The 17991-nt window shown below is 47.3% G+C and overlaps 1 protein-coding gene across 7 annotated transcripts in view; it reads right to left on the bottom strand.

Annotated features, from left to right (window-relative positions):
* Positions 1–17991, bottom strand: part of Sulf1 (Extracellular sulfatase Sulf1) — a 130550-nt gene that overhangs the window by 16024 nt on the left and 96535 nt on the right. For all 7 annotated transcript variants that reach the window (XM_076805661.1, XM_076805660.1, XM_076805667.1 and 4 more), the window contains one exon: positions 8301–8622. In XM_076805661.1, the coding sequence (XP_076661776.1) occupies positions 8301–8622 (322 nt within the window). The remainder of the gene's footprint in view (positions 1–8300; positions 8623–17991) is intronic.

Below are 17991 nucleotides of genomic sequence, written 5' to 3'. Positions count from 1 at the left end.
ATGTACGGTCTAAGGATATCGAGTGCAGGGAGGTAATCGATATTTGAGGGAGCCCGAGTGGCTGTCAAGCATCGCCGAGTATCGCGAGTATCAAGAAAAGGGGCCGCGTAAAACGAGGAAAAATAAGTTCTCCGCGGTGATAGCCTGCGTCGACGTCAGCTTCTTCAGCTTTTAGCCGCGGCGAAGACGTCGCAGGAAGATGTGGCCACCGCGTGCACGGTTTCAAACGATCGATTGTTCTCGGTCTCCGGCGAATCCATCAAATCGCACGAAGGATCCGAGCGTTCGGGAGCTGGAACTCCGATCGACATATTTCACGTTCGATAATTAACGATCCCCGGCTGGATCGCCATCCTTCCCCGTCGCGTCGGTTCGGATAGACTGTTTTCTCCTTCGACCGGGAACCTCGGCGGAACTATCCTCCACGGTTGTCCATAACTTCGTCCGGACAGACCAGCCTCGCCAGTTTCTGTCGCCCGGCGTTTGCCTCGTTAATCAATTCCGCCGTTGCCGGGCCGTTATCGCGCGTGATCTACGCGGATCTAACGCGGCAGAAGTCGGCTCTGATGCATGAGCAACGCGCGCGAGATCGATCAGCGTCGAGCGGTTTTCGTGCCGGAAAACCGCGCGGCGAATCCGATCGCAGCTAAATTTCTTTTCCCTCCCTCTCTCCTCTCGCCCCTGGGAGCGGAGAGGCAAAGATCAGCCGCGGTCCCCGGCGTAATTGCCGCATAAATTTCTTCCGCTAATTACCCCGGCGGTAAATTCCGATTATCTGATCGCGGGGAGCAGGGGGCAGCGATATTAACGGGCTCTCTCCGCTCGGAGTTAAAACAAGGCCCGCGGGCGAGCGAACGTCCAGCGCCGAGTTTTGACCGTTCAGCTCGGTGTCGTTGCCTTCGGATTAGTCACGGTGAGGGGCTCTGTCAAAATATAAAGCGGGCTCGTTGACCGCGATAATGGCAACGGGCCCTTCCGCTCTTCCCCACTCCCCATTACGCGCGGACGATCCGCGCACGGTCATTAACGCGACCAGATCTTCGAGCAGATTGACCGGGCTCATCGGCGAACGACCACCAGTTGATTCGATGACGAAACTGCGCCTCCGCGGCCCCTTTAAATCCTCGGATCGAGGACGATTCAGAACCGCCCGGGGACAATAAAGTAGACTGCGGGCTTCCAGCTGCAGGCTTCAAAGCTGATTAACTTCGAAAGAGACAGCAGATCTTTCGCTCTGGATTGACTCTGAGATTTGTGAAAGTATATTTTATTTACGGTGGTTCCTTTGCTATTATTATTATTGTTTCAAATGACGACCGTGTGGGGGTTAAAGGCGGAAGTGATACTAGGGGGCTGTTGATACATTTTTGGATTTCAGCAACCACTTCATTGATCCACCAACGACACAGTCTCTGTGTCCTCTTGCGACACAGCCTCTTGAATTTTCGATGCAATTGTTTTCTTTAATAAAATTATCGAGCTCCTCTTACCACGTTGAATGCCACGTCACCCATATGTGGGTGACGGAATTATTTGTCCAGGTTTTAAAGTGAATTTTTACGTTGATATATTCATCGTACCAAATTTTATTAGGATCTGTAACATGCAAGAAAGTTGGAGGACTACTCGGTATCATACATTTAATTTTTTCAATTTTTATTTCATTAAATAACTTACTTTGATTTTATGGAATTTTTGGGGTTTCTAGTTTGGCGGTCAAAGTGTTAAGCGAAGTTATGTTTTATGCACAGAGAAAACAGAAGAATGCAGTCTATGGAGTTTCCCAGCAACCACAGGATCAACAACTGAAACAGTTGCGGGTCACCGGAGACCCAATGATACCAACTGAGAGATAATATAGATTCTACAACTTGTGGTTGCAATACTTCGATCACTGCATACCCAGTAAACAATTTGCTTTGAATTTTGCACCAAAATTTGTCTCCAAATTCCTATCCATATGTTTCCGCATTAGGCTCGGTATTTGAGTGCAAAGTCTGCAGCCAAAATTCCATGTCAAATTGAAGCCAAACCTTGACTTCGTTCAGCTTCGTTATAGAGGGCAGGTCGGTCGCACTAAGAGAGGACCTAACCTTGATCTGAAAGTAAATATCGGGCAAAATCGGAGTATAATACATTTGTAAACATATTTTATTTGTATACACATTTTTTACGGCGCTGAGTCTTTCACGGCACATTGTGGTGTTTACGCACCACTTTTGCGAACAAGGTTATGTCCGTTCTTAGTGCGGCGGACCTGCCCTCTATAACGAGGGCTGAACGAAGCCAAGGTTTGGCTCTAATTTGACATGGAATTTTGCTTGCAAACTTTGCAGTCTGTCTCCGAATTTGACTAGGAATTTGTCGACAAATTTTAGTGCCAAATTCATATAAAATGAGGACCAAATTCTGCTCCGAGCAGGGTTTGGTACCAAATGGGTAAGTCTTTTGTTCGCAAAGTGTGGTGCAAACATTGCGCTGCTAGAAACAGCATTTGGCTAACTGGGTACATTAAAATCACGACACTATTTTTAGAATCTCTTCTTTCCCCATTACAAGCGTTTCCTGATGCAAATGCGGCAGCTCTTGGACGAAGACAAGATGTTCCACTGTTCTAAAAAGAGATCGCAATTCGAGAACATTGAGACACACAACATTTTAACCGGGGAAATGTGTGTCGCGTATAAACCAATCGCTCCTCTTCCGCATTAGCAAGCCAGCTCGTTAACATTTTAATATCGGCGCTCCTCCTATCAGAATTAATTGGATTCGATAGAAAGTTCCACGAGGGAGATTTCTCATTAGATGACAGATGCCTCCTCTCGTCCCTCCCTCATTCCTCCTGTCTCGTTGGAATGGTAAATCGCGTTTCACGATCCCGGAGAAAAACTAGCGGCTGGTTCTCGGTTTCAATCGGACGATCGATATACCGGTGTCCCGTTGTCGCGTCGAGCTTATCAGATGTTGCACAAAACAGATAAGGATCCGATGTCGCCTGTGGAACGAAATTGCAGGGAAACGAGCCAGGAAAATCGCGGCGCGGTGACACGTCGGTCGTTCCGTAGAAATTACGCGAGTATCGGTTGCACGATCGAGCGCGATCGAGTCGAACGGCCCCTTACGATCGTTCGGTCGAACGTTATTGAATCGCGATCATTGGTCCGGTTGATTCACGAGCGAGCGACCGGCTATTACACGCCGCCTCTGCCGCGTGTAAATTAACGTTAATAATCAGCAAGCGGAAGCAGAGCCGCTTCTCTGGCCCGGGAGAATGAAAAATCGGAGAAGAGAGAGGGAGAGAGAGCGAAAAAATCGAAAAGAAGTAGAATTTATTAATCGAGAGGAGCGGTCTCGCGACGCCGGCCTCCGGCGAAAAATAAAGAAACCCGATCAGGAAATTACCCGGCAGTCGTAAAACTGATTTCGAGCCGGTGTCGCTTTAATCCCATCGCGCCAGCGCGAAAATATTAATTCGAAACCCGGTCAAACGGCAGCTTAAGGGCATTCTGCCGTGTTTCTCTCTGCCCCCTCCCCCCTCATTCGGTAAAAGCGTCGTGAAAGCACATAATTGCGCGTGCCGCGTGGCGCGCATTAATTTATCTCGATTAGCTTTTGAACGACGGCAGCGCGATGCACCAGCCCCGAATCGAAAAAATCCCGATTATGGAATTAAACGGCGACAAACCCCCGCCATAGGTGCCCCATGCAACTCCGTTAACCGCTGTTGCATTATGGATCGCGTTTAATTGGAATTTATTGCGTCACGCCGATACTCGGTTCCGGTCGTAAACACGTCGGCTCATCCGTAAGAAAATCCATTTCGCCCCTGGAATTTCTAATCTTTCTGGACTTCCATTTTCCATTTTCCGGACCGCAACGCTCACGGAATGTTCCGTTGCCTGCAATTGATCTTTGCTTCTGTTGCACAGTGTTTACTCGATACATGTCCAAAACACGGGGCTAGCCACGGACATGTATCGGCCAGGAGACACTACTCTTTTATCCACACGACCTTGCACTCCTCGGCGACCGAGGTCTCTCTGGGACTTTTAACGGCTAGGCACTTGGGACATATATACAGTAAACACTGTATACCGAAAATTGTAACGGCGACGAGGAGGTTCATTTTTCTTATAGGCAGTTTGTGAGATTTATATTGTGGGATGGAGCACGGAAATTGTTCATGGATCATTTCCAATTAAAACTGCCGTAGGTTTAATATTTTTCTGACGATTCCTCAGACTCGCGTTGTTCCTCGTAAGTGACTCAGCAATTACTGCAATACCAGTCATAGATATTTACAGCAATGACTCTTCTCCGAATTTGATTGCATACTCTCTTCAAGGAACACTTAAGTCTGAAAATCGCCGTGCTAGTTCCACCGTCAACGTGTACGAAGCTCATTCGAAGTACAGTGAATTCTCGATATATGTCAACAACACGGCCAGCGTCGTGTATCTTCCAGGGGACATACCCGAGCCGTGTTATGTTTACACTCCTAGGCCTCTCGACCTTCGCGGCGCTTCACGGCGTAGTGGGGATAATTCCTCGACGTTTATCATCCAGGCCTCGGCGACATATATCGAGAAATCACTGCACTTGATTTTGGTAATTCCAAAAAAGTAACAGGACTGCGTGTAAATCGTTCAGACAACAACGACGCCTTCACAATTTCAGGAGTCGCGAAACAGAAACCGCAAAGCTTCGATCCCAGTGTCAATTTCGCCTCTACCGGATCCGCGAAACTGTCAGCGCGTTGTTCGAACAATCGGCTCGCTGTTCGCGCGTTCTACGGGCCGGGACAGCGTCGAGGCGTTCTCGTTTCGTTTTCACAAAGCGATGATGAACGGCGCGGCGTCGGGCATTCTACGGGGAGTATCGGCGATTCTGGCCCAGTTTCGCGGAGAATCCGGTAATGAATGGCTCCCGCGGAGAGAACTCCGTTCGCGCTTTCCCGGGAAGGGGAGATACTGCGAGTAGAACGTCGGCTGTTGTCGCGTTGGTACGGTAACGACCTACATAAAGGAGACGAAGCGGTGGCGCGGCGCAGGGGAGGAAGACCTAGAGCCGAGAACGATGCTCCTCGAGCTCGTGTTTTCTTCGGCCGGGTAATGGCATCATCGGGGGATCAAATCCTTATAAAATTCAGCGACGAAGAGTGAAGAACAAAGGAAGCTGAAAGTCGCATTAGGAAAAGGAGGGAATCTTCTCTGAAAGAGAATGGTTCCTTATATCGTTCACCGATCGGACGTTCTATCGAGCGGATAGCTCTCGCTATCGTGGAAACGGTGTCCAACAAAAATACCAGGCGTACAACGAGGCAATCTGTAGTCCCCCCGGGATCTACAAAAGATCCCTCGCGAAAACGTCACGCGTTTCTCTGCTCGTCGTCTGATTCGCAGTCGGCCAGGTACTCGCGTCCAGCTAGAGGAGAGGACGCAAGACAGGAGGGAACACGGAGAACGCGGCTCTCTTGGTGTGCACACACGTGTACGTCCTCTCTGTCTGTGTGCGTGTGTTTTTTTTTCTTCTAGCATGGAAGAGAGACAGGTGAACATAATACCTGCATCACGGCCGGTACAATGACGGGCGTTGGCTGTGTCCAGAGGGGCGAGACCGAGACTACAGCGAGAGGGGTGCACGCGTTTTTAGTGCTTTTCATCGCTCGCCAGCTCGCTCGCGCACTGCGCCCTGTCTAGGGCACTCCATCACGCGACGATGACACACCGTCGCTGCAGTTATCTATCCGGTTGTCTAGTCTAAAGTGTGCTCTTCTCCGCCTCTCTCTCTCTCTCTCTTTTCGTTCTCTCGGCGAACCCCGCTCTTTCCCAACGACAACACACCCCTCGAACCCGTCCGCGAAACAAAACGGCCATTCGCGGATTTCGAGACTCTAGACACGACACTCGGCGACCTTCTCCGGGTCGCGACGAGCCTCTCGACCCTCGGGAATCGAGCATTGTCGTCCGCAGAACCGCGCCGGACGTCGGACTAGCGGCACGCGTTTGCTCGTTCCGAGAAACCAGCGTTGTTGTCAGGAAGCGCGCGTATGGTACCGTTGCGCGTACGACATTCTGAATGGAAATGAAACGCGGCGTCGTCGCCCCGTCGAGAAACGTACGCGTGCAGAACCATTTCCGACACCTCTCTCGCGAGGAAACGCGGCTTTGAGGCGAGGCACCGTGCCTGAAAACGCTCTGGCGACGATAAATAATCTTTGAAAGACTTCACTTCAAAGAAATGGTACGCTAACGCGTTTGCCGCTACGTGATCCGTGTGTATGTGGGCCACGATGATTTTATACGGGGAAGCGCTGCGAATATTTTTAGCCGGGAAGCTATTTCGAAGCTGGCAGGACGACAGGGTGTCATTCTTGGACGAAGAATGTTTCAAGGCTCTTTGTCTTTTTGTAAATTCATGAGTCGACGTCCTGACAGGGAATGCAACAATGGTGAACCGTTCAAGATAACTGGAGAGCTTGAGGAGCTCTTCTGCCCTAATTTTTCTAGACTCGAGTGGCGTGCATGCGCCAAGACGTTTCGCGATGTACCTATCGACTTCAAAGTTTCGTGAGACTGCATTGGAGGTCGTCTGCGCGTTGCCAATTTTTCGTAAAATATTTCACCATCTATGTGGATTTTATATTATATTAGAAAATTTAGAAGAGAGTAAAAGAAATTGATCCGAGACGTGACCAAGGGAAGCGAACTGATCGAGAGAATCGAAAGCGTCGAAGACACCGATTTGCGACCTGCATTCACGTCCCAAGAGATCGAGTGCATCCCAGCGTGTGCGAGGCCGCTTTACATTCAGACAGCCGTGTGTCTCGAACGCTTTGATAAATTTAATTCACCGTCCGCAGACACTCGAAATGCCTCGGGGCGACAGCTGAATGGCACAGAAATGAGTACAGCGCTGTGTCTGTCTGTTTACCATTTCTTTGGAGAGCCATTGACATTTCACTTGTCCTCGGGTCTCCTCCTCCCCAACCCCCTCCCCACCCCGAGTTCACAATGTCGATACTAATAAGAAGCGTCGCGGACGGACCCTAAAATATTTCATTTGCTTGCCTCGTTTCGCGAGCGCCGTGTGCTCGACTGAAAGGGCTATCGTTATAACGGCGGATCTTTAGAGAGGCAGCCTGATGATACGGTTCCAGCAGCACAAGAAGGTAAATTGCGAGTAACGCGAGTCGGTGAAAAGCTCGTTTAAAGAGGGGCGCGGTACGTGTGTAAATAATAATGCAGCCAGTTGCCTGCAATCGCGGAGCTCCCGAGACCCATTTCGCGAGAAGGAAACGACTCGCAGACGGAGGAATAGCGTCTGGCGTGGGCACCGAGCACGGATTGCCCTATGGGGCACTGCATCCGTCTAAAGAGCGCCAAGGCCACGCCTACTCCGCACACGTTGACTGCCATGTCACCCATACGTGGGTGACGGAATTATTTGTCCAGGTTTTAAAATGAATTTTTACGTTAACCCTTAGCACTCGAACGGCGACTGTAAGGCGTCACTAAAAATTGCTGTATCATTCTTCAAAATATTGTTTTCATGGTTAAATTTGTTTATATTTCATAAATTACTAAACATTTCAATATTGTACGAGTAAATTGCATCATTTCCGTATAACATGAAAAATATATATATAGAAGGGAAATATCCAAAGGGTTAATATATTTATAGTACCAAATTTAGGATTAAAGTATTAAACATGCCACGACAGAAAGTAAATTTCTATTTCTCCCCAGTTTCTTGCAATTCAGGTAGACAATTTTTATTTTGCACAACGATCCGTCCACTAATGACCCATGCAAGTGGATCACGCGACGCTAAATAATTAATGTTAAAATAAATTATTGCTCCCCTTTGCACAGAGGGAGGCACGATGAATGAAACCTTGAATAAGGGTCGACTTGTCTTGAAATATCGAATAAGGGTCTAAGCACTAGAATTTTACATTTAAATCGTCAAAAGGGGACGCGACTTATGGAATGATAAGATAGAAGCAAAACGTCTACGTTGGGATCGATGGATCTTGTCCAAGGAGAAACGAGTCGATGATTTAGCAAAGATGAACGGAACATCTGAGTCGAAGGGTCGATCGGAACGAGTAAAGTCTGCCGGTGGAGACAAGAAGGGCATGATTAACGGCAAACAGATCTCCGATCTTGGGCTAACGAGTTGACCCAGATCCGACTCGACTCGACTCGACTCGACTCGTCTCGGCTCGGCAAGGTACGGCAGTCGAAGGACTGGCCGGTAACGAAGGCAAACACAATGACAAAGTTTCTGGTACTTACTGGTGAGTGGTGACGTTGAAGAAGAGATGGGAGAACTGGGGTGCGGAGTCCTCCGGTCCGTGCGGCGCCGGGAAACTCGCGACGAGCATCACCGGCTTCCGGGCGAAATTGTGTTTGCTCTGTCTGAGAAAAGCCACGCTGTCGTTCGCTATCAGGTCCGGATAATAGTCCTTGCTGTACTCGAAGCCGTGCTTTATCTTCTTCCCGTTCATGTTCACGCTGTAGTTGTAGTACCGTGAATTCATTATCAGGCCGCCCCACTCCCGCCATCCCGGCGGTATGTACAGGCCGTTGTACTTGTTCAGATACTTGCCGAAGTACCCTGAAAACGTGTGTTTGCGATAACGTTGGATTCGATTGCCGCGGGGCGGGGGAGACACGAATCGCTACGGCGAATCGACGTCTCCGTCTGTTACCGAGACCGACTTGCTCTCTCTCTCTCTCTGTCTTTAACCTGTACTAGTAAGGTAATGTAATTGCAGTTGCAACGATTAAAATTGACATCATCTGTACGTGACTTTTGCTTTAAAATATATCGTTACAATAAACGCATGAGCATAAAATAATAGTTTTTTCTCAAGCCCCGATACTTGTAGCTTGGTATCCCCACCTCTGTGTGGGAGTGGCCTCGTGACCCCGCCCCATCTCGCAAATATATATTATAATTTTGTAGTTGCAATGTTTGCTTGATTAAAATGTACATAATATTCGAGCAGCTTTTGCTTTAAATTGTACCGTCAAAGTAAGCGTGTAAATATGGAGACAGTTTTTGTGGCTTGGTATCCCCACCACTGTGTGGGGGTGGCCTCGTGACCCCGCCCCATCACGCAAATATATATAATTTTGTAGTTGCGACATCTGTTTGATTAAAATGTACATAAGCGTGTAAATATGGAGACAGTTTTTGTCAACTACTTTTGCCTGGATAGTTGTAGCTTGGTATCCCCACCACTCTGTAGGAGTGGCTTCGCACCCCCACCGCTGCGTAGGAGTGGCTTCCTATCCCCACCCCACGACTAATAGCCCGTGGTTCTCACTACAGCCTTCTCGAAAGAAATCTGCTATAAACATCTGAGGTTGTATTTTTTCCGCAAAATTGAATTTTGACAGACAATGTAATGCAAACTTGGAGCAAGAATATTTTTTGAATTTTGTTGCACGGCTACAGTTTGGTGCCAAAGGGTGAAATATGGCTGGCATGCAACGAACAGGGCGTGAATAGAGTGAACTTTATTTTTCGCGGATTTAGCCAAAAAATCACGAATCAATGTTCGCTATCGGATGAATAATGACCGCAAGGCGTGGCCGGTTCCCTAAGCCCGGGTTTGACGAGAAAAAAAAAACGACCGCTCTATCCCGGACTATCGCAATAATAATTAATGTGCTACGGACACGCTCGGCTCGTCGCAGGAACTGACTCATGTAACAGATCGATTACCGTCGCTGACGGTATACTTTTATTTCGCGCGGCTCCGGCCCCGGGTTGCTCGATCACCCGTACAGATAATCCATATGGATGTTAACCAGCAGAATTATCATCGAACATTCAATTATCGAATTAAACGTAACCTTCCATTATCGTTACTCGCGAGTTCATTTCCCGGGATTCGTAAAAATCACGGAATGACTGATTGGCCAGCGCGGGGCAGAGGTTCGTTGAAAGTTATGCGAATATGTTGTACCCGATGGTTACAGGTTGTTAGTCAATCAAACCAGCATTCCTACGGTCTCTTATCTCCTCGTTTGTTCATAGTATCTTCGTTTCTCTGTTGACCGCGATTGATGAGATTATTTGTAAAAAAAAGAGTTCTGAAAGTGTTATGTTCTGATTTAACATTTTCAGAACGTACAATTTTCTCGAATTTCTGTCTTCGATTATATATCTTTGTTAACCAATTGAGTTCAGAATATTCCAAGGAATGCTTTCTCATTATAATACTCAATTTATAAGTCGTAATGCCTTTGATATTATTAATCCCTTATTATTAAGCTGAGAGTTTTAGTCGCATACTTTTCAGCTCAATAAAATTAGTACGAATAAAAATAAACCTCTGTTCCACTTTCGTTGGTTAAAGTTAGCAAGAGATTCACAGTCTAGTTATTATATTTCTCCTGAAGTACAAGATTATTACATTATTATTGTTATTAGATACTTCCATTTTTACGTTCGAAAAATTCCGCTGAATTTTCCAAGTTTCCTCGTGCCGCTCGAGAGTTAATGACAATCGATCGACGAGCGGGGAAGTAGCATCGGCGAGGATAAATAATGAAAGTATGCGAGGCGCGGAGGGAACAATAAGGTAATGAAATTTGCAGGTTCCCAGCTCCTCAATCTTCCCCGGCATAGCGGAGAAGAGGAACGGCAGAGGGTACGCGGCTTTTCTTTCCGGAGGGGCTCGATAAATCAAAAGGCAATCCCATTTTCCGGCGGCTACCCCGTACCGTATAAACGCGCGTCGGTCAAGATTCATCTTGCCGGACGTTGAATTATTCATACGGGCAAAATCAAATAATTAATTCAGAAGTACCACCGGCGTCCCTTTCGCCGTCCCTGCGGCGTTTACATACCTGTGCCGGTAGCCGCGGTAGGGCTCGCTATCGAGCCTATACCGCGGGCTTATTTATAACAGCGGCGCGGGCCCGACTCGGGTCCAGTCTGGCCCGGTCTGTGTTACGGCCGAGTCTGGGCCGGAGCGGGCCGGGGCAACTTTTTGCCGGGCCCGGACCACCGAGCCAGGCCAATCGCATTACTCTCGTTTTGCGTTAACCGATGACATCTCAATAAAGGGCCGCCTTGTCCGCTAAATATAAAGAACAGTAAATCTTCCCGGAACCGGGGTCTGCGGAATGGTTCCAGCGAAAATTCCGGCGCGGCGAGACGAGGCGATCTTGCTCGCGGTCTTGCGATCCAGATTCCTCGAGGTCCCGATGAAAATTACTTTTCTTCGAAATCTCCTCCGCGAGCGGGGAACAGGACGAAGCGAAAAAAGTTTCTGCGTTTATTGAATTTCGAGAGCAGAAACGCCGATCGTTCATTCAGGATCGTACGCGTGGATCGATCCTCTCGCTGTCGTGGAACGAAATCGCTCGATCTGGTTTTCTTTTTTCTCTTGGACACGAAGCGGGCACCGGCCCACGGAGAAAAAACGAGTCGCGGATTAATTAGCGGGGTCGTTTAAAAGTTTCCTCGATCGGTCCGGCCAGATACTGTCCGGCCAGTTTTTGAAAGCGGGACACGTTTCTCACGGAACAGGTTTAAAGGATCACGGCTGATCCGCTCCGGGAATTTGCATAAACGACCATCGCCGAGGCTCGGCGGCCGGCCGCTTCCACGATTGCGCTTTAATTGTCGATAATTCGGGTTTATTGAGTGGCGTGCCGTGAATACGTTAGCCGGCGAATACGACGACGTACAGAGTTATCGGTTAATCAAACTAATCGTTCCGGGACAACCCGTGCCGGGGCGTGACTTATGCAAAGTTTCCTTTGAGAATAATTATCGGCTTGTAACCCGTTCCCCGAGCTCCGCGGGGAACACGCTGCGCTGTGTTTACACGTGTTGGATCTTTGCACCGACGAGCTGTAACGTGTCCTCCGTAGCGTCGCGTTTTCATCCGAATTATTACGAGCCACGTGACTTTTGCAGAGTCAGCAGGTCGGTAACTGCTGCGTAATTTCCGGTCACAGCCTTCAGCCACTGACTTAAGATCCGTCTTAGTCTTGATCCCACGGGTCCTAAGTCTGTCACCTAAACTTGTCACATTTTTTGCTCTGTATTATCGATATTATGAATTCTGACGCCAGAAACGTGCTTAAAGTTTTTAGCTTTATTTCACAGAGAATCGAGACAAAATATAGCTCTATTTGTAGCCGGAGATGTTTTCTAGCGTACGCTACTCTCGATTTCATCCGGAAAACTCATCCAGTGGCGTAAAAATGCTTGGATTCCAGGGCATGCGCATCGTAAATTTTTGGCCTACTTCTAGCGCTTATAGTACCAAATATCTGCATAATCTCGTCAGCTCATGACCAGCGTGCGCTAGACTGAACCTTCCTCTTTCGAACGAGCCCTTTTCCAACGAAAAATATTCTCACATAAGGACGAAAAGTTGAGGCACGTGAAACCATATTTCGTCTATTTTTGTCGGTAACGTGGTCACTCTACCTTATCGCGAATGTACGAAGTTTACATTAATTTGTTTTTAAGAGGGTTTTAAACATGACTTGTTTTAAAAAATAATTAATAAAGACAAGAATGTAAAAATGAGCCATGAAGTACATTCATGACAAAGAACACTGTCTAGTTGCAATTGCAGTTAGTCAAAATTTGTGTTTTAGTGAGTTGTGTGTGTAGCGCAACGAACGCGGTTGATTGCAACTTTTCCAGGCGATAGTGGGATTGTTGTGCAAAAAATGGTAGCATCAGAAACGCAAGATCATTCTCGTAAAACGTAAAACCACTTTTCGCCTATTTTTGTCGGTAACGTGGTCGCTCTACCTTATCGCGAATCTACGGAGTCTTCAGTCGCAAAATATTGTCATGTAAGCAGCGAACGAGAACGAGAACGAAGACGGAACAGCTTCTTCTATTCTCGAAGATCTCGCTATCTCTCGAGTTGCGTGACGTTAAAGAGGGAGTCTGTACTTATAGATTCGATTAAGAGTCTTCATACTACTTGTCATGACGAAAGATCGATAACTTTTCCATTTCTCACCAGGAAATGAAAAAAGTTTACATCACACACAGTCTTTACTGTTGTATGTTTCGGGTGTAAACCGTATTTTATTATTTTTTTTAATAACAACATTGTCCAGAAAATGGCAGATATCTAACAAAATGGCTGACATTTGATTTGATCCCATTTTCCGTTCACTTTCCAGGAGAGTCGACAACTTGATTAAACGAGAGAAAAGGCCATTCCATTTCTGACCAGGAAATGAAGAAAGTTTACATCGCACAGTCTCTACTGTCATATCTTTCGGGCGTAAGCCGTGTTTTATTTGTTTTTTTTTTCCTTTTTTGTAATAACAGCATTGTCCACAAAATGGCAGACTATCTACCAAAATGGCTGCCACTTGATTTGATCCCATTATCCGTTCAGTTTCGGCAACTTTCCCAGTAATCGATTAAACGAGAGAAAAGGGATTCGCGGATGTTGCGGATCTTCCGAAGCAATTTCTTCGAAAGTGCCCCGTGTCTCGTCGGAAGAGAGGTCCTTGCGTAATCCTCCGGGTTTCCGTATAAAGATTTCTATCTCCCGAGGTGGCAGTGTTTATATAACGGAGCATTTCATGTGCGTTACCCCCGTATACCGATTTCCCATGGTTCTGTCAGCAAGTTGGTCGCGTGTTGCCCCCGGGGGTCGTTGCTACGGCCGCTTCAAGTGCGCTTTACATGGCGCTGACTTAGCGCCAGCCTAAAAATACCTGGATCCACTAGGCCAGCCGTAAATATCAATTAGATTGTTATCGCGAACCGCGGTGCATGCGAAGAACGCGAGGCCCCTGTGCATGTGTTGCACGGTGTGCTCCAATAACGATCGGGCAGGGTTGGCAACGAGTCTAATTGTCGCCTCGTCATTCCAGTTAATCACCGTCGCCGCGTGTTTTGCCTGGACAGCCTCTCGTCTCCACGAAGGAGAGAAAAAATCTTATCGGAAACTGGATGCTAGATCTCAGCCCCGATCTTTCCTGGTCCCGGTCAAAGACTCTGCGACTTCTTCATTATCCTTCTTCAGGGTTGTAGGCATTTTCTAGCCAACCTTCTTCGCACTGCCGCAAACGAGTACAATCCTTGCTCCCTTCATCATCTTTTGCTAGTTCTTACGACTACTTTCGACTTTAAGTTGTGCAGACTGCTGATTAGTTCTTAGGGATTCCGGGGTTGGTTCCTGCGGACCTGGACCCATTAGCTTCCAAGACTTCATTTAGGTTCTCATTTTCCAGCAGCTAATTTAAACCGCATTCATATTAGGTCTAATGAAGCGGTCCGTGTTTCTTGGACGAGCGAGCTAGAAAATGTTGCTAGAGAACCGGACAAGTGAGAATTTTAATGGAACTAATGAGCCTGGACGTGGCTACCTACATGAAGTTCCGACTTAATATCCCCCGTTTAAAACTATGTCCACATTTGTTTGCGCACGTCGTCCTGTTAACATAAATTTTGCCTGAGCAATAACAGATCTACTCATTACATGGTTTCTTGGTTCGACGCAGGACAAATAATTGGTAGCAAGTGGCAGGTAAATTAAATTAAATTACAAATGGTTTCGGAACCGAACCTCGTTACTGACTCGATAAGATTATAACGAACGCTAACGAAACGCAGTAGCGAATGCGAACATAGCCAAAAATATACAGTGATTTCTCTATATATGTCACCAAGGCCTGGATGATAAACGTCGCGGAATAATCCCTACTACCCCGGAGTATACTCCATGAGAGGCAACGAAGCTCGAGAGGCCTCGGACGCCGAGAAGTATAAACATAACACGACGCGGGCAAGACCCGTGCTGTTGACATATATCGAGAATTCACTGTACATTGCGACAATAAAATCACAAACGATGATTCGGATCTATCAGGATCTCGCGCTTCAAAGTCGAACAAAACATTGTTCGTGATGTCATAAATTAGTTGGATCGCATCGAGACGGGCCTGAACCGAACACTTTCAAGAATTGGTGGACATATATCCGGACATTACCGTACATCACGGTCGTTATCCGTCGTTTCTCGCCGGGAACGGATGCGCATCGGAGGAACAGGCTTTCGAACGTCGTCTTCGATTCCGCGGCGGTTTGTCCGCCTCGGTGCATCCCTCTTTGGTTTTTCGATCGATGCAGCGCGCACTATGTATATCCCGCTGCATCGATCGCCGCCGCTGCAACCTCCCCGTGGTCGACGACCACTCGTTTTGTTTGTTCGGACTGAAGCACGGCCCCGCGACTGGCGCCAGGATATCACGGCTCCTCGGTCGTCCTTTTGTCCCGCTTTTGTCGAACAGACCGACCGACCGACCGAGCGCCTCCCGGCGGCTTTTTACGGTCCTGGCCGCGGCGTCGCCGGGTCCCGAACACGCTTCTGCAGTTTCGCTTGCGCCTAGGCTGATTTTTCCGCGCCGCCGACCGCGACACCGCTTTCCACGCGCCGCCGAAGCAACAGGTAACACAACGTCGCATCGGCCGTGTGCGATTACCCGCACCCCCTTCGCCGCCTCCTACCCTTTCGACGATCACGAAACAATTGATCACTTTCTAGGACCGAGTGCTTCTCCTCTCCCTCCCTCTCCCCCTCTCTGATCCTTTGTCCGATAGGGAAATGAGAAAGAGCTCTGTTTTAGTCGTTTTGGTACCTCCATTCGATCCGTTGTGTCTCATTCCGCACTTCACATTTCAACTCTTTGTAACACCGTTAACTTTGTAATATCTGTTCACCCTTAGTACTCGAATGACGACTGTAAGGCGTCGCTACAAATTGCTATATCATTGTTCAAAATATTTTTTTATATTATTGAATTTGTTTGTAATCTATAGACTAAAATCTAATTTTCAGTGGTAGTGATCCTTGTAGATCTGAAATAAATAGAAATCGTACTAAATTCGGTGGAATTTTATTTTACAGTATTTTTTGAAAATTTTCTAGAAAAGATCTGGTAATCAATAAATTACTAAACATTTCAGTATTGTACGAGTAAATTCCACCATTTTCGTATGTATGACATGAAAAAAGGAGGGAAATATTCTAGGTCGGAAGAAATGTTTCGATTTGGAGATAAAATAGCTTCGAGTGCGAAGGGTTAAATATGTACGCCTTTCATTTCCGTTCAACTGGAATGCAAATTCTATTTCCCCGTTATCGATAGTTAACGCGTTAAATTCCGCGCGAATTTTGTTCGCTTCACTTATTTCGTACATAGTAGCGATCAGCGTTGGTCACTGGATAATGAAGTTCTCACCTTACACTATAATCGAGATAATTATGGAAGCAGTAAATTGATGTTCGATACCATTAATTTTATGATCATTCTTAACCTCTTAAGTACGGCGCGCTTGTCCGCGACTCTCTCTCCCGAGTACGGCGCGCTTGTCCGCAACTCTGTCTCCCAGGGACGGCGCGCTTGGCCGCAGATGGCATAAAAGCCACTATAGTGGTTCGTACCGTTCCAACTGATACTTTCCACGGAAACCACTATAGTGGCTTACACTACTTAAGAGGTTAAACAAATAAAATTGGGGAACATCTACGAATATAAACGAAATGAGTGACCTACTCACTTCAGATATAAACACAATCGTAGTGCAAGGTGTTAAATAAACCGATCATTGAAAAAAGAATTGACAATATCGAGAAACAGAAAATGGAAGATTTTTTTCCCGAAGAATGTAGAAGAATTCTATAAAAATAAAATGGAAGTTATCCGTCCTTAGATTAAAAATCCAAACAGTATGAAATATTGTAAAAAAAAAATACTAAGCGACACGATAAAGCAGCAGAACATTTTTTCAAGCTTTGAACGGAACGATAAAAATCCGCTACTTTATTCTCGTTCATTTGAATATACGTGTTCATTTGCATACATTTGTTTTATACCTGTATTAGAAGACTTTCCATCTCCAACGCGAATTGATTTATTCGATTGAACATCCGTGGGGTGGGGAGGGGGCGAGGGGCGGTTCCGATAAACTATCCCCGCAACATCGAAACGATCTTCAGCCTCCGTTGTAGAACATCAACCCTGGGGACCGCGGCGCGAAGCGTATCGGAGCGGATCGAAATTCGCGACGCCGCGAAAATTAGCATATATCGAGTCGAGCGGGCGGGCGCGCGCGTATTTGGAGCATCGCGATGCGCCAAAGCGGGTAATACGGAATCCCGACTATTTCGGCCGTTGGTTTCGTGCGCAGGGTGTATTAACCCCCTTTTCGCATGTGGACTCGGGCTCTCTGTGTGTCCCGTTTTCTGTGATCACGGGACGGCGACCGCCGGAGGATTTAAGGGTGGATCGCATGTCGGCTTGCAGCCGCGGTCTTAACGAGCCGTTTAACGATCACCGCGTGCCGCCGCTGCTCCGGGGAGCGGAAAAAAAAAAGAAGAGAAACAGCTCGTATAACAAATAGGGGATTTTATGTTCGCCGCGAATCACCGGTTATTACGCGAAAAGTTCGTGATCGCGAGTGGCTCGAGATCGGGGAAAAGTACTCACGAAGGGCCCGGGGTCGGCGAGGATGATGGCCGCACGCGAGCCGACGGTTGCACGAAAAATAGGTAGCCCGGGCATAGACAACGAGCACCGAGTGTTCTGGTAGTGCTCTGATTGCCCCTGGGAGCGACATATTGATGCAAATGACGGCGGGAGCCATTACTTCTCGGTTTTACAACTTAGATTGGCGGTAAAGGACTTAGCTTACACCCTTCCGCTTTACCGAGAACACTGGGTAGGCGGGGCTTCGTTGCTCCTGGTTTTTAAGGAGCCGGAGCAGTGCTCCATTCGATGATCTACCTTGATATCTTAGCGTTCTTTGATGTTAGAGGAAAATATAAAAGAACCTATGCGACTCTGTGTCGCTCTGTGTGGAGAATTCCAAGTGGGCGGGGCTTCCTTGCTCTCGAATTTTAAGGTGACCCCAGATGTGTCGCGGAAGGCAATCCATAATAATATCTGAACGATTTTCAATGTTAGAAAAAAGTAG

This window comes from Halictus rubicundus, chromosome 2, assembly GCF_050948215.1.
Source record: "Halictus rubicundus isolate RS-2024b chromosome 2, iyHalRubi1_principal, whole genome shotgun sequence".
NCBI lineage: Eukaryota > Metazoa > Arthropoda > Insecta > Hymenoptera > Halictidae > Halictus > Halictus rubicundus.
This window is presented reverse-complemented; position numbering and strand designations above follow the sequence as displayed.